This window comes from Phacochoerus africanus, chromosome 8, assembly GCF_016906955.1.
Source record: "Phacochoerus africanus isolate WHEZ1 chromosome 8, ROS_Pafr_v1, whole genome shotgun sequence".
NCBI classification, from domain to species: domain Eukaryota; kingdom Metazoa; phylum Chordata; class Mammalia; order Artiodactyla; family Suidae; genus Phacochoerus; species Phacochoerus africanus.
Genome location: NC_062551.1, coordinates 146,530,363 through 146,546,225, shown reverse-complemented (window position 1 = coordinate 146,546,225; position 15,863 = coordinate 146,530,363). Strand labels below are relative to the sequence as shown.

General features: G+C 45.8%; 1 protein-coding gene across 1 annotated transcript; it reads left to right on the top strand.

Annotated features, from left to right (window-relative positions):
• Positions 1-2,264: 2,264 nt before the first annotated feature.
• Positions 2,265-15,615, top strand: LEPROT (leptin receptor overlapping transcript). Its single transcript, XM_047788759.1, has 4 exons — positions 2,265-2,401; positions 7,922-7,997; positions 9,607-9,793; positions 13,836-15,615. The coding sequence occupies exons 1-4, from the start codon at positions 2,275-2,277 to the stop codon at positions 13,950-13,952; spliced, it is 507 nt and encodes a 168-aa protein (XP_047644715.1). The 5' UTR covers positions 2,265-2,274; the 3' UTR covers positions 13,953-15,615.
• The last annotated feature ends 248 nt before the right edge of the window (positions 15,616-15,863 follow it).

The following is a 15,863-nucleotide window of genomic DNA, read 5'->3' as shown; positions in this document are numbered from 1 at the left end:
TCTCATTTAATTTTCAAAAAGTTCTGAGAGGCAGGTTTTACAAATCCTCACTCAGGAAATGGAAACCTGGAGAGATTTACCCAGAGCTAAGGTTTGAAGTTAGATCTTTTCTGAAGGTTAAGGAAAGATTATACTACATAGGTGAACTGTATTTGTGAATTTGACCAGCATTTTGTACATACTGCATGCAAAACACTGATAGATATGTAAGGGAAATAAATGATTGAATGGATTTGACTGTCCTGTTAAACATTAAGGACTATTATTTCTAATCACTATGGCAGTTCCTGGCTTCTTGGTGCATAAGATCTACTATGGGGAACCGTTCAAGTGCTGGCCTGTCTGACTTCAGATTTAACATGTGGAGGCTTGAGCTCAGCTTCCCTACCGATGAGATACTATTTGAGCCGTAGTTTTCCCATCTGTAAAGTGGAGATAGTAAAACCTGGTTCCTAGTGTGAGAGAACTGGATGGAAGGAGAGAATATAAAAATTTATCCAGGAGTTCCCGTTGTGGTGTAGAGGAAACGAATCCAACTAGTATCCATGAGGATGCAGGTTCGATCCCTGGCCTTGCTCAGTGGGTTAGGATCTAGCGTTGCCATGAGCTGTGGTATAGGTCGCAGAGGCGGCTCGGATCCTGCATTGCTGTGGCTGTGGTATAGGCCGTCAGCTGTAGCTCTGATCAGATCCCTAGCCTGGGTACTTACATATGCCACGGGTGCAGCCCTAAAAATAAAAAAAATAGAAATAAATAAATAAATAAAAATTTACCCATAAAGTCCTCTGTAGTCCTAGGCAGTGTGACGGAGGACATGGATCTTATTCTTCCAAGTAACGTACTAACAGCAAGTTAAGGGATAGGACTCAGCTTCTAAGGCTTTACTTTCTGTTTTTGGTGACTTATTCTTGGGGAAACGTAAAATGGGTAAGTGGAAGAACAATTTTTCAGTGAACTGGCGAGAGGAAAACAGATTTTCTCAGGAGATGGCTAAAACCTCTGGCAAGATGGTTTTCTCTCTAAAGAGCTTCATAAACTGAAAAGGAGAGTTGGAGACAAATACTGTCTCTGCATTTTTCTGATTCTCGTCATTACCCTGGAGCAAACACCTTATCTTTTTGCATCTCACCATCTTTCAGTTTCTTCTAAGCCTGAGGCATTCAGACCAAGCTGTGCCTCTGAAGTAAGGTCATTTTTCTTCAAAATCATTTCTCCTTCATGAGACTGGCCTCAGGCTGACGTGGAAGGTTCCAAGAAACCCTTACATAGTTTTCCTAGACAAGGCTGGGTGCTTGGGGATGAAAAGGGAAACAGGAGATTTGACCCCATAGGAAATTCTCACCAATCAGGGGAAAGAGGCTTCCTCCTGGGTGCAGCTTTGCGTTTCAGTAAGGTAGCTAGAAATCCAGGCTTCCAGTTTGGGGCCGTGGAGAGTTTTCCCTGAATGCTTTAACTCAACATAGGGAAAGAGAAGTTGACAATAATGTGCTCAATGTACAGTTTTGAGAAAGGAAGCAGAGCAGTGAGCCTGAAAGGTGGTGAAAATTTGTACTTATGTAGCAAGGGGAGCCGGATTCCCCACGAACCCGTTGATCTTTCAATCCTGGTAAAATTAAGAAAAAGTAATCGAAGAGGAGCAGCACCGTAAGATGGTGGGGTTCTCAGCTAGAAAGAGGGATAAGTGGCCCATAATCCAACCTCCCGCAAAGAGTTGTGTGAAGTAGGCAAGTCCTATCCTTTCTGAGCCTTCTTCTGTAAAGGATGAACCAGGGCGGGAATTACGCAGAAGCTCAGGACCTAGAAGGAGAGCTCGGAGATCAAGGTCGGGGTAACCCTAAGAGAGCGCGACGGGGCTCTGGGTGGCACGGCTGGAGGAGATAGGTACCAGCAGGGGCGGATTCTGTGTGGCTACGTCGGAGATCTGGACTGTCAGGGGCGGGGCTCTGAGTGACTGGGCGGGAGGAGAGCCAGACCTGCAGGGGCGGGGCTCTGATTGGACAGAGCGAGGTCCGGCGGGGGCGGGGCTTTGATGGTTGGGGGGAGGGGGGACATGCAGGGGCGGGGCTTTGCGAGGCGGAGGGGTGGAGACCATTAAGGGCGGGGCTCTGAATGGTCCGGCCGGAGGAGATAGGGACCAGCAGGGGCAGGCCCTGAGTGGCGGGCGGGAGGAGATCGGGACCAGCAGTGAAGGTCCTCTGAGTGGCTGGGGGTGGAGACCATCAAGGACGGGGCTCTGAGTGGTTGGGCCGAGGGAGAATCAGCAGGGGTGGGGCTATGCGTGGCGGGGCGGGCTTGGGACCTAAGGTACGGCCCTGGGCCGGGTCTGGGCGGGGGCCACGGCCGCGGCAGGAAACCGGAAGCAGCCGCGGCCCCAACTCGGGAGACATGGCTGGCGTTAAAGGTACATCGGAGGTCCCCGGCTCGCTGGTCCTTTGGTGGGGTTGTGCCTCGGCTCCGGGCTAAGCCTGGAGCTGCGCCTTCAGCGCGTGGGCGGGGAACGGCTTCCCCCAGACCAGTCACCCTGCTCGCCTCTCTGGGTGGGAAGGAGCTCTCCTGCTCCCTTGGCCCCTTGGGGTGCGGGTGGAGGCGTGTTTCGGGCAACCTCACCTTTTTTTCTGCAAGACTGCTAGCCTGAGTGCTTTCTCCCGCGTCTCCGGGACGCTCCACGCGGAGCCCTCGCTGGGAGATCCTGGCTAGCCGCGGAGGCATCACCTCCCTGCTCCGTCCCAGTTCCTTGGAGCGTCGTCCCACCCGCTCCTATGCCGAGTTTTAAACTAGGTTTTCACTTCCTGACATGTCCATCCTAACGCCTCTCTTCCCTTTTCCTGCAACTTCGCTGAGTTTCCCATTTCTTCCAGAGGAGCCATTGTCTCCAGTGTTCCCGGAATTGGGACACTGAAATATGTTGTTCCTAATGATTTTTCCAGTTGGGCAGAGTTGGCTTCAAGCGGGTGTCAGCAGAAAGCACCCTGAAATGCTATGTTTCTCGTAACTGTAGAGAGTGGGTGCACGTTGATCGCTTCTTTTATCAGTGTGTATTCATTTATGGACAGACAAGAAGATAGTGTTTGCGCTGTACTTGCTTTTGGATGGGGCATTTGATTTTAAAAAAGAGGGTACCAAAAACACCAGTTCCCTCATCTACGTGCCTTCAGAGGGACTGGGGATGTGACTGGGGAGAGGTCGGAAGTCATCCTTTTGGTTTGGTAGGACGCCTTTTGATTTCTGATCTTTTGAATAGAGTAGCATAACTTGTTTCTACGTTGGAGTTCTAGCCTTGAAATTTATACCCAAAGATCTTCCCTCTCCAGTTAATCGGCATGTGCCTAAACATTCGTCCGGGTGTATTTGTACCCAGGCATGAGTTTACGATGAAATTTATCTGTGTGTGTAAGCTGTTAGCAGAAGACGCATTTTATGGCTGACTTTTACATGTGGCATTAATTAGTAAACATAATTTACTTGGACACTGTCCTCTGTGTAATATAACCATTTGAAGCTAGTGCAGGGAGTTCCCATTGTGGCTCAGCGGAGATGAATTCAACTAGTATCCATGAGGATGTGGGCTCCATCCCTGGCCTGGCTCAGTGGGTTAAGGATCCCTCATTGCTGTGGCTGCGGCGTAGGCTGGCAGCTGTAGCTCTGATTCAGCCCCTAGCTTGGGAACTTCCATATGCCACTAGTATGGCATGTGCCCTGAAAAGCCCCCCCCAAAAAAGGAAAAAAAAAAGTAAGCCAGTGCAGAAAACAGATGACAAGTGACAAGTATCAGGACTACACTGTGTTTAGTCATGCGTGAAAACTATCAAATAATACTACTTATTATGAATGTGTTAGAAATTGTGATGCGGTACAAAGGAAGATAGGCTATGAAATGAAAAAGGACTGCGAAAAGGAAGCATTTGCAGGTAATTCAGTTCATCTTTTAAAGAAGGACTACTGTATGCCTTTATGCCTGAGGCTTGGGGTAAAGAGTTAAATGAGAAGTTATTGTTGGGTGACAGAGCTGGAAGTAATTGTGCTCCTGTTTAAATGCCTAAGGTGTGCTAGGGTACAATGAGAACACAAATAGCTGTGGATCGATGCCCCTACATAAATGTGTTCAAGTTCTAATTACCTTGGATCTGTGAACTTGACCTTATTTGGAAATAAGGTCTTTACAAATGTAATTAATTTAGGATGACATTGGGTTAGATGGGCTCTAACTCAATGACTAGTATCCTTATAAGAAAAGGGAAAATTAGACATGGAGACATATGGGGAGAACACCATATGAAGACAGGCAGAAACTGGAATGATGCATCTACAAGCCAGGGAGGACCAAAGAAGGCAGACAGCTACCAGGAGTTAGGATAAGGCAAGGAAGGAGACTTCCCTTAGAGTCTTCAGAGGGGGCATGGCCCTGCTAACGCCTTGGTTTCAGATATCAAGCCTCTATTACTGTGAGAGAATAAATTTCTGTTCTTCGAAGCCACCCAGTTTGTGGTTCATTATTAATAGCAGCCCTAGGAAACTAATACAGATGGGATTCCTGAACCCTGCTCCAGGGAGGAAGAGGACCACTTTCACAAAAGAGGCCATCCTTGGTCTGAATCTCAAAGGACCAATGAGGCTTCAACGGGTAAAGGATGGAGGGAAGGCAGAGTTTATTCGAAGTGGAGAGCCCATGTGACATGGGGCCGAGGTGCACCTCGAGTGCTAGAATAGCTCGTGGGCTGTGAAAGCAACTGTGGTGGGTTGACACCAGCTTGATGCACTTGAGAGATCACTGCCGTGTGGAGGGTGGGTTGGAAGAGTCATGAGATGAAGGCAGGCACGAGGTGATAGAGGTCTACACAGGGGCAGCAGCTGGGCGTCTAAGAGAAGAAGAGGTGGTGGTCTCAGTGCTTTAGGGCTGCTATAACAAAAATACCCTAAGCCGGGTGCCTTAACCAACACCCATGTATTTCTTAGTTCTAGAAGCTGGGATCTCCAAGATCATGGGACCAGCAGCTTTGTGGTCTGGTGAAGGCTGGCTTCCTACTACCTAGACAGGAACTAGCTGTGTCCTCACATGGCAGAAGGGGCAAGGAAACTCTATAGAGTCTCTTATAAGGGTTCTAATCCCACTCTTGACCTCATCACCTCCTGATACCATCTCACTGGGCCTTAGGATTTAATATATGAATTTGTGGGGTTGGGGAGGGGACGCAATCACTCAGTCTTTAGCAGTGGGTTTGAGTGAGACTGGGAGGTTGAGTGCCCCTGACTTACTGATTTTCTAGGAAATAGAGTATAGGGTTGATGTTGGTCTTTCAAGATAGAACCTTCAAAGAAAAGACATGTGTGGGGAGAAGAAGGTGGGAAGGTTTCAGTGTTGCACATGTTGAAGTTGAGGTCCTGGTTGGCTACCCAGACAGAGAAGTCCAGATTGGAGTTGGAGGGAGAGCCCTAGTTCTTAGGACCTACTCTGGGCTGCAGCATCAGTGTCGCCGGGCCCTTGTGGTACTGGGGAGCTTTGATTTTAATGCGGTGTTCCAGCAAGAGTGTGGAGTGACAGAAGAGATGAAGTTGGATTCCTGGCTAGCTACAAGTTTAAGGGATGGCAAAGGATGCAAGTCCTGGAAAAGAAAAAAGGGGTAGATAGCTCAACTGGAGATTCGATCGTGGACTTGGAGAGATTGGGGACCCTGAACAGCGAGAAGAGGTCAGGGTTGCTAGCTTTGAATGGTCTCCCAGAGGAGGTACCAGCACAGGTTGTCAGGCACAGGGAGGCGACAAAGCCAAGGAGGACGAGATCATCTGTAGTGACATATTATGGGAAAAGTTACTTTTGTACATTTTTCCCCCGAAAATGTCAGGTACTAAATGGAAAACAGATATAAAATATAACAATCTTGCTTTTCTGTATATTTCCAGATGTTTTTTAAATCACCCTGGTGTTGTCCTATAAAAGTCTCTTGTGGCACAGGAAGTCAAAGACCCAGCGTTGTTATTGCAGCGACTTGGGTCACTGCTGTGGCATGGGTTTGATCCCTGGCCCGGGAATTTCCACATGCCATAAGTACCACCAAAAAAAAAAAAAAAAAAGGAAGTCTCCCAAATGGCCTCTTAAAGTGAAAGGAAGCAATCAAAATTCATCAATTTTGAACATTAAGGATTTTTTTTTTCAGAAGGATATTTGGATAATAGACTGTACTGTGCTTTTGATTGCTACCTTTAGCAAAGAGCGTTGTGAAAGTGAGCAGAGGAGTTCCTGTCATGACTTAGTGATAACAAACCTGACTAGTATCCGTGAGGACGCAGGTTCAATCCCTGGCCTCGCTCAGTTGCCGTGAGATGTGGTGTAGGTCACAGATGCACCTTGGATCCCACAGTATTGCTGGGGCTGTGGTGTAGGCCGCCAGCTGCAGCTTCGCTTGGCCCCCTAGCCTGGGAACTTCCGTATGCTGCAGATGTGGCCCTAACAGTAAAAAAAAAAAAAAAAAAAGCAGATACCTACATCAATCAGCTTTGCTTTCTTTTTTTTCTTTTCTTTTTTTTTTAATTTTATTTTTTGTCTTTTTGCTATTTCTTTGGGCCGCTCCCGCGGCATATGGAGGTTCCCAGGCTAGGGATTGAATTGGAGCTGTAGCCCCCGGCCTACACCAGAGCCACAGCAACGCGGGATCCGAGCCGCGTCTGCAACCTACACCACAGCTCACGGCAACGCCAGATCGTTAACCCACTGAGCAAGGGCAGGGACGGAACCCACAACCTCATGGTTCCTAGTCGGATTCGTTAACCACTGCGCCACGACAGGAACTCCCAGCTTTGCTTTCTGAGCATTTCCTTTTGTCAAGCACTTTACATAGATTATCTCATTTAATTCCTATAATCCCCTAATACAGTGACACCATCATTCTCATTTTACAGGTGGAAAATTAGATTGAAAGCGCTTCGGCCTCTACCTAAGGTCACACAGCCGGTCAGTGGCAGAGTTAAGATGTGAACCCATGTTGGTGACTCAGAGCCCAAGATTATGTAACAATTCTGATATGCCATCTCCCACTCAGCCCCATGACAAAACAAACACGTCCCTACCTCCTCAAAATGTCCAGTGGATCCCATTTGGGAAGCATTTTCTGTGAAGACATGAAAGCAGTCTTCAAATTCTTGCAGCACTGTGGTTTGGGGAGGCAGTTTGGTTTACAATGGAAGGAAAGAGTTTTCAGCATTTCAGAACTGTCTGGGAGTTCCTGTTGTGGCTCAGCAGATTAAGAACCCGACTTAGCATCCATGAGGGTACAGGTTTGATCCCTGGCCTCGCTCAGTGGGTTAAGGATCCGGTGTGGCCACAAGTTGCGGCATAGGTCGAAGATGCAGCTCCATTTAAACCCCAGCCCAAGAACTTTCATATGCTGCAGGTCTGGCCCTAACAAAGAAAAAAAAAATTTTTTTAATTAAAAATAAATTTAAAAAATAAAAACTATCCAAATAAAATGATTTGCCTCAGGTAATAGTAACTTTCCCTTCCCTGGAATTGTATCCACTGGCTAGCTGGCCTCTTGGGACAAATATTGAGGGGGTTCATACATTAGGGGTTGAGTAGGGGAGATGCTTGAGCTTTTCCTCCACCTGATGGTTTAAAAGTGATGGACATAGGCAGTCATTTCCTAAGCAAATGTAGCATCACCTAATGAAATAAGGAAATCATGGCATTCTTTTATTTTTTTAATTAACATTTTTAAAGTTGCAATATAATTCACATACCAGAACATTAACCTTTTTGAAGTGAAAAATTCTGTGGTTTCTAGCATATTCACAAAATTGGGCAACCATTACTACTTCCTAATTCCAGAATATTTCATCATCCCCAAAAGAATCACTCCCAATTCCTCTCTCCCTCCCCCCAGCCCCTCACAATCCTGGGACCTACAACTCTTGGTTTTATTTTTCACAGCTCTTGTGGCTTTATCCTTCAGTGGGGCTATTGGGCTGACTTTTCTTATGCTGGGATGTGCCTTAGAGGATTATGGGTAAGTTATCATTTCAAAGAGAACTATTCTTTTTGTGTCTTTGTCACTGTTCATATGGATGTTAGAGAGTTTGGTCAGTTTATCTACAAGCTCTAACCAAGGAATTAATGAAGCCCACATTCTGAACCCAGTCCCTTCCTGGGTCAGTTGTGTTTGTGCAGAGAAAAGCTCTTTTTAAAACTGATATGAAGAGTTCCCGTCGTGGCTTAGTGGTTAACGAATCCAACTAGGAACCATGAGGTTGCAGGTTTGATCCCTGGCCTTGCTCACTGGGTTAAGGATCTGGCGTTGCCGTGAGCTCTGGTGTGGGTGGCAGACGCAGCTCGGATCCTGCGTTGCTGTGGCTCTGGCATAGACTGGTGGCTACAGCTCCAATTCGACCCCTAGCCTGGGAACCTCCATATGCCACAGGTGCAGCCCTCGAAAAGGCAAAAAGACAAAAAAATTAAAAAAATTAAAAAATAAAACTAAAACTGCTATGGGCATTCATTGAAAACCTCCTCTGGACCAGTGGGGGATACAAGAATGGGGAGACACCGTCCTGTCGTCAAGTGGCTTTCAGTTCTAGTCATGAGTCAGAGACAGGCAGACAGTCCAGTCCGTAGGATGACAGCTCTAGTAGAGATATGTGCAAAGTACAGTGAAAGCTTGGAGAAAGTGAAACTGAGCTCTCCTAGGAGAGCCAGGGAGGGTTGCATAGAAGAGGTTGTCTTTAAGCTGAGATTTCGTGGATAAGTAAGTTTCTCAGGCTGATGAGGGGAGGGAGGGCATTGCAGGCAGAAGGAGTGTTTAAGGAACAGAAAGGCTGGTGTGGCTACAGATTCACTCAATGAAGAGAAGGTGGTGCAGAGTGAATGGAAGAAGTTGGGCAGATCTGGTGAGACTGTCGCTGGGGGCAAGGAATCTAGGGGTTATTCCAAGCACTTGAAAGATTTTCAACCTACACACACTCAGAAGGTGTCTGGGGGCTTAGCATGTGCAAGGCACTGTGCTTATATTCAGCAGGGACAGCAGAGAGGACCAAGTTAAGATTCTGCCCCCAAAGAAATTACAGCTCAGTAATACAGAAAACGGTAAAGATTCTCGATTTTACATAGTGTAGTGGTTTCTTAACACAACATAAAGTACCCGTGTATTCATAGGCTAGTCATTTTTATTTATCGCTACGCCTTATCTGTTCCTGGTAGAAATCATCTCATTGACTAATATTGACAACCGAAGACGAAATTTTTTTTCTCTTTTGTCTTTTTGCCACTTCTTGGGCCACTCCCTGGGCATATGGAGGTTCCCAGGCTAGGGGTCGAATCTGAGCTGTAGCCACTGGCCTACGCCAGAGCCACAGCAATGCAGGATCTGAGCCGCGTCTGCAACCTACACCACAGCTCACGTCAACGCCAGATCGTTAACCCACTGAGCAAGGGCAGGGACCGAACCCGCAACCTCATGGTTCCTAGTCGGATTCGTTAACCACTAAGCCACGACGGGAACTCCTGAAGATGTTTTTGACCTAGACATTTAAAACCATCTTAACCTTGAAACAGTCGTGTATCTTTAATTATGATGTAACTGTAACTTTTCTTTTTGGGTTTCTTCTGGGTCCAACCAACAGTGTGTACTGGCCCTTGTTTGTCCTGGTATTCCACGCACTCTCTCCCATCCCCCATTTCATTGCCAAAAGAGCAACGTATGACTCCGATGCAACAAGTAGTGCCTGTCGGGAACTGGCTTATTTTTTCACTACTGGAATTGTTGTGTCTGCCTTTGGATTTCCCGTTATTCTTGCTCGTGTGGCTGTGGTAAGTTTTGTTTATTGCTTTTGCCCCGCTTGTTGCCTGTGTCTGGAACCACGGTTTCATTTCCATTGCTTATTCGACTTAATGCTCAGAGCCAGACATATTTTTAGTTTCTTTATTCTCCCGTTCTACATCTACCTGTCAGTATCTGGGCCAGGTTTTCAGAAGGCTTTCTTTTTTCCTCGTGCAATTTTTAGCCAGACCAAGTGATTTCTTGCTTTTTCTCCTTCAAGCTGTTTGCTGCAATAGTTCTGCCATTGTCCTTACCTCTTCTGGTAGGGCAACCCAAACACTGCAATAACAATACTCTTCTCGTTCCAAAACAAACATCCACATGGATCCTGATCACCTAATGCCAGTGTGTGTGTGTGTGTGTGTGTGTGTGTGTGTGTGTGTGTGTGTGCGCGCGCGTGTGTGTCTCGAGGGTATTCCCCACACCAAAAGGAGCAATTCTCTGCTGGCTGGGTGTCCCACAACTGCATTTAATTCTGACTACCTGGAGGTAGCAGCAGATTCCACTGGTCAGAGCTCTGTCCCACAAGACTGCCTGCCTCTTCAGAGGCCAATTGCAAGCCCAGGTTGTTACCTATACTTCTGACTGCCTGGCTCCCCAGCAGAGGTTCCCATGACCCCCTCCTTGGGCTCAATAAATTTGCTAGAACTCAGGAAACCCATTTACCCACTAGCTTACCAGTTCATTATAAAGGGATATAACTCTGAACCAGCCCGGAAGTATGATGCAGAGGTCAAGGTGTGGGGGGAAGGCCGTGGAGTTTCCATGTCCTCTCCAAGTGTACGATCATGAAATCACCAATCCCCAAATCAGCAACCCAGAGGCTTCATTACACAGGTATGATGGATCAAACCATTGGCCAGTGGAGATTAGGTCCCCCTCCAGCCGCTGCTCCTCCCCCCTCCTCCCTCCTCCCCTGCCTTGGAAGTTAGCGGGGCAGGACTGAAAGTTCTCTTTCATCGCATGATTGTCTCCTCACGAAACTGGTTTCCATTCTTAGGTGCTTTCTTTTCTTTTCTTTTCTTTTTTGTCTTTTTAGGGCCACAACTGTAGCATACAGAGGTTCCCAGACTAGGGGTCGAATCAGAGGTGCAGCTGCTGGCTTACACCACAGCCACAGCGATGTGGGATCCGAGCTGGATCTGTGACGTACACCACAGCTCACAGCAATGCCAGATCCTTAACCCACTGAGCGAGGGCAGGGATCGAACCTACATCCTCATGGATACTGGTCAGATTCATTTCCACTGAGCCACAATGGGAACTCCCATTCTTAGATGCTTTCCAAAAGTCACCTTGTTCAGATAAAAAAAAAGTCACCTTTATTAGTCTCATCACTTAGGAAATTCCAGGAGTTTTAGAAGCTCTGTGCAAGAAATGAAGATGAAGACTAAATGTATTTTTCTTTTCTAGGGCTGCACCCATGGTATATGGAAGTTCCCGGGCTGGGGGTCTAATTGGAGCTACAGCTGCCAGCCTATACCACAGCCACAGCACTGCGGGATCCAAGCCGTGTCTGCGACCTACACCACAGCTCACAGCAGCGCTGGATCTTTAACTCAACTAGTGAGGCCAGGGAGTGAACCTGCATCCTCATGGATGCTAGTGGGATTCGTTTCCACTGCTCCTCGAAGGGAACTCCCCAAATATATATTTCTTATTATAAATCACAGCATCACGCTGCATAATACCAGATTCTTCTGCAAATAGGATCCTGGACACAGGGGTCAACTCGACGCAGTAAGCCTGTATTGAGGAACAACTGTATAGCTCTTAGAAGATACAGTGAATAAGGTGACATCTTTAGGAGTTCTCTTGTGGTTCAGCGAATTAAGTATCTGATGTCGTCCCTGCAGCAGCTCGGGTTGCTTCTGTGGCATGGGTTTGATCCTTGGCCCGGGAACTTCGGTGGGCCAGAGGTTTAGCCAGAAAAAGATGACATCTTCATAATGTTGACCAAAAAAATTGAGCAATAGTTAGCCTAGGAAAGAAAATGGAAAATTTTATTTGAGCTGACCTGAGGATTACAACTTGGGAGACAGTCTTGCATTAAGCTCTGAGGACTAGTCTGTTAGTGGTCAGAGCACAGTTACATAAACATTTGAGACAAAGGATTACATGTCCAATGATGTATTATTGACAGTTTACACACTCCAGATTGGCAGGTATAAAGGGAGTAGTGGGTCATGGGTCCTCGTGGCCCCTTACAGGATTAAGAAGGAAGGTTATCTCCTAAGCACTTGTGACCCTTTAGAGATTAAGAAGGAAGGTCATCGCCTAAGGTGTGATTAGTGCACCATACACTCTAAAGGGGAGTAAAATCTTATGTTTAGTTTTTTCTCATCTTGCCTTAAAATATGCATCTTATTTCATCAGTATCCAATATAAAATTGTACTGTTTGTCTCCAAAATACACATTAGGGGTATGTGTTTTTATGTTTAGCTTTTTCTTGTCTTGCCTTAAAATAAGCATTCTATTTCATCCATATCCAATATAAAATTGTTCTGTTTGTCTCCAAAATGCACATTAGGGGTATAATTTATTCAATTCTTCGACATTCACTGTCTTCCATACTGTTTGCTTTTATTTCCCCCAATTACATGAAACTCTTATTTGGGGTTATTTACTCATACAGTCAACATCTTTGGAACACATGCTATTTTTAGGCAACTAGGCATAAGAACCGGATACTCTCTCTGTTCTCAAAGAGCACAGAAACTAGCCCGATGGGTAAGTATACGATATATGTAATCTGTGTGGTTATTGAAACATGACCAGAAAAGAAATGGAAATGATCAGAAAGCCACAGGAGCACCACGAAGAGAGAAATTACAACAGCCATTTGACGTGGCCTCTGAGGATACTTAGGGTTTTGATTAAAGTCGGGAGGGCTGTTATATGGAATGGCACCCAAGTGTGAAAGTGCAGTTTGTGAGAATGCAATATATGGAATAAAGGGCAGTCCAATATGATGGATCCAAAAGGGAGTGGTTGAGATTGAGGTTGGAAAGGCTGGGAAAGCCTGGTCAGGAAGGGTCTGAAATGCCAGGCCGGTTTGGACTGTCTAGATAGCAGGGAAGCATGGAAGGTGTTTGAATGTAGGACTGTCGTGATCTTATTCTCCTTGTGCCTTAGACTAGTACTTCATTTGTGCTCTAAAGATTTCTATTTTTACCTTCCAAAGAGGGTTTTTAGGAAGAAACTTTCATTGATGTTTTCTATTGGTTAAATTAAAAAATTGCCCGCTAGAGGGTGCTCTCATCCTCATGTGTCTGGGAAAACCATCTGCCAGGCTGGAAGGCTCTCTTTCTTTGCCCACAGTGTTATTTAAAAATCTTTCCTTGCCTAGAAAACAACAAGTCAGTCCATAACTCTCCAATTCCTATTTTCTTTTCTTTTCTTTTTCTTTTTTTGTCTTTTTGCTATTTCTTGGGCCGCTCCCGCGGCATATGGAGGTTCCCAGGCTAGGGGTTGAATCGGAGCTGTAGCCGCCGGCCTACGCCAGAGCCACAGCAACGCGGGATCCGAGCCGCGTCTGCAACCTACACCACAGCTCACGGCAATGCCGGATCGTCAACCCACTGAGCAAGGGCAGGGACCGAACCCGCAACCTCATGGTTCCTAGTCGGATTCGTTAACCACTGTGCCACGACGGGAACTCCGCAATTCCTATTTTCATAAAAGAAGGCAATGTCTGCAGAACTTTCGATATCCAGTATTGTAATTGGACTCTTTGTAATCTTGCTTCGTGTATTTTACTTAAGGCAGTCATTGTCTACTGAAAACAAGTAGAGAAATACATCTAATGGGGCAAATGTTAAGGATGATTCCAGACTTAATTAACAAGCATCACAAAGTAATTACACTAATGACCGAACCGTTCACTGTCGCCTGCCTATTATGTTATTAAGCCTTTTAGCAGTTTTATGTAACATTTCATTGGCTGTTTCTAATGCGGAAAATAACAAGAGGTTTGCAAAGAATACGGTATAAAGCAAGTGAAGACTTAATCCTCTTTTCTTGTGTTTCAGATCAAATGGGGAGCCTGTGGTCTTGTGCTGGCGGGCAATGCAGTCATTTTCCTTACAATTCAAGGTTTTTTCCTTGTATTTGGAAGAGGAGATGATTTTAGCTGGGAGCAGTGGTAGCACGTGCTTTATTCTGATAAAATGCGTTTAATTTCTTAGAATTTATACTATATGTATATGTGTGCACATGTGGCCTTTTACTATGGAATTTAATATGCTGGGTTTTTTATACCTTTGTAATCATGTTCACATGAAGAAGGACTCCCTGGGGAAAAGGTTAGTTTGAGTCCTAGCCAATAGACTTCTCCATTTACTCAAGTCGAATTTATGTTCTTTGTTAAGCGAGTCACATAGCCACAGGTGCTCTCGGAGAATATGTTAACACAGCTTCAAAGACAGCTGCTCCCGTCCTGTGATGCCTGTTTGCCTTTTGCCCAGGGATGTGCTTGAGTAGGCACGTAACACTGGGGCCCTCTCAGCTCTGCTCGGGACTCCCAAGACATACCTGTGGCCCATAGAGGCAGAGGTGGCTCCCTCTTTGTGTCGTAGGCTCTTCCTTCTCAGAGTGTGGTCCATAGGCCAAGATCATCAGCATCTCGAAGTGTGGTCCCTGGGAGCTTATTACAAATGTAGCACCTGAGGCCCCGCCCCCAACCCACTGCACTTTGCTATGAGTCCCAAGTGAATCACATGCACGTTGAAGTTGGAGAAGCGCTGTCTTGGTGGAATAAGCATGGCCTTCCCCTTGGCTTAAACACGTAACCTTTCTGGTCGTTAGCTGCTTGTTAGAACTGTTTTCCCCCGGCCCCTTAGGCTGAGGCCTCATTCAGGCTCCTTGGCATTGACGAAATGTCCAAACTATAACCTATAGGCTGTTCCTCAATTTGTGAAGTGTTCTCGGGAGGGAGCAGCGGTGGCTTCTCATTGTCTGAAAGGCCGTAGCTGTCTTCACGTGGCTGGGGGCCCAGAGCCCCCACTGGGAGACAGGGTAGGGAGACTGGGCTGGAACCAGCCCCCTTTTTTAGCAGGCCAGGGAAGAGTGGATTAGTGATACTGTTTAGTTTCCCTTTATAATCTGACATTTCTCCCCAGTTGGCTATGCTGGTCCCCACTCACCCACCAACCCCACCAACTCCCTCCCTACCCAAACACACTCTCCCAGCAGTTTTGATCTGCCTTCACTTCTTCGTGGCTCTGGCTTCTCCTTTCTAGAGACATGAGGCCAGGTAAGCAAGCGGAGGGTGAGCTGCTTAATTTTATCTACATGTTGATGTACTTATTGTCTTTTGTGTCCTGTGGCTTTAAAAAATACAACACTCGATGCCACTTTTAAGTGAATCGTTGAGAATTCATGGCATGCTGAGTCCTGTAATCAGTCTTTCTAGCTCAGCTTTTTGTCTAAGACCTATGGAGAAAGGGAAATGTGGGAAATAGAACCACCACTTGATCAGAATATAAGCAATGATTTCAAACCGTTGTTAATGTATAAACTGACATTCATTCAAAACACTGAAACCTTGACATTTGTAACCCCTTCCTTTTCTGGAATGATGCTGGGATGAGACGATAGATGAGATACCTGAAAGGAGAATGTGCAAAGTGGTATTTTAGCCTTGTGCATGATTTTATGTTTTCTCTACTCCATGTATGTGTAAAATTGTTGACATTGTCATTTCCAGTATTTATATTAGAAAAATCATATGGACACTTTATAATTTTAACCAGCATTTTTAACAACACTTGCACTTGCTGTATTGTAATAAATTTCACTTTTAACACAAAAGTTTCATTTTAGAAGTCTTTCTTCTGATGTTGCCTTGCTTTAAGGTAACAAAAAAACGAAAAATCTTCGTGTTCTGAAACATGCCATTTTGAGCAATAATCTGTCCTGCATTAGAATAATAGCAATAAGTTAGTTGTAAGATCCCATTTGGATGTGTAGTTGGCTTGTGATAGCTTTTCTTTTCCTAGGATGGAAATACTTTTTCATGTATACTGTCTTTTACAAAAACTGTCTTTCTTGCTTATACA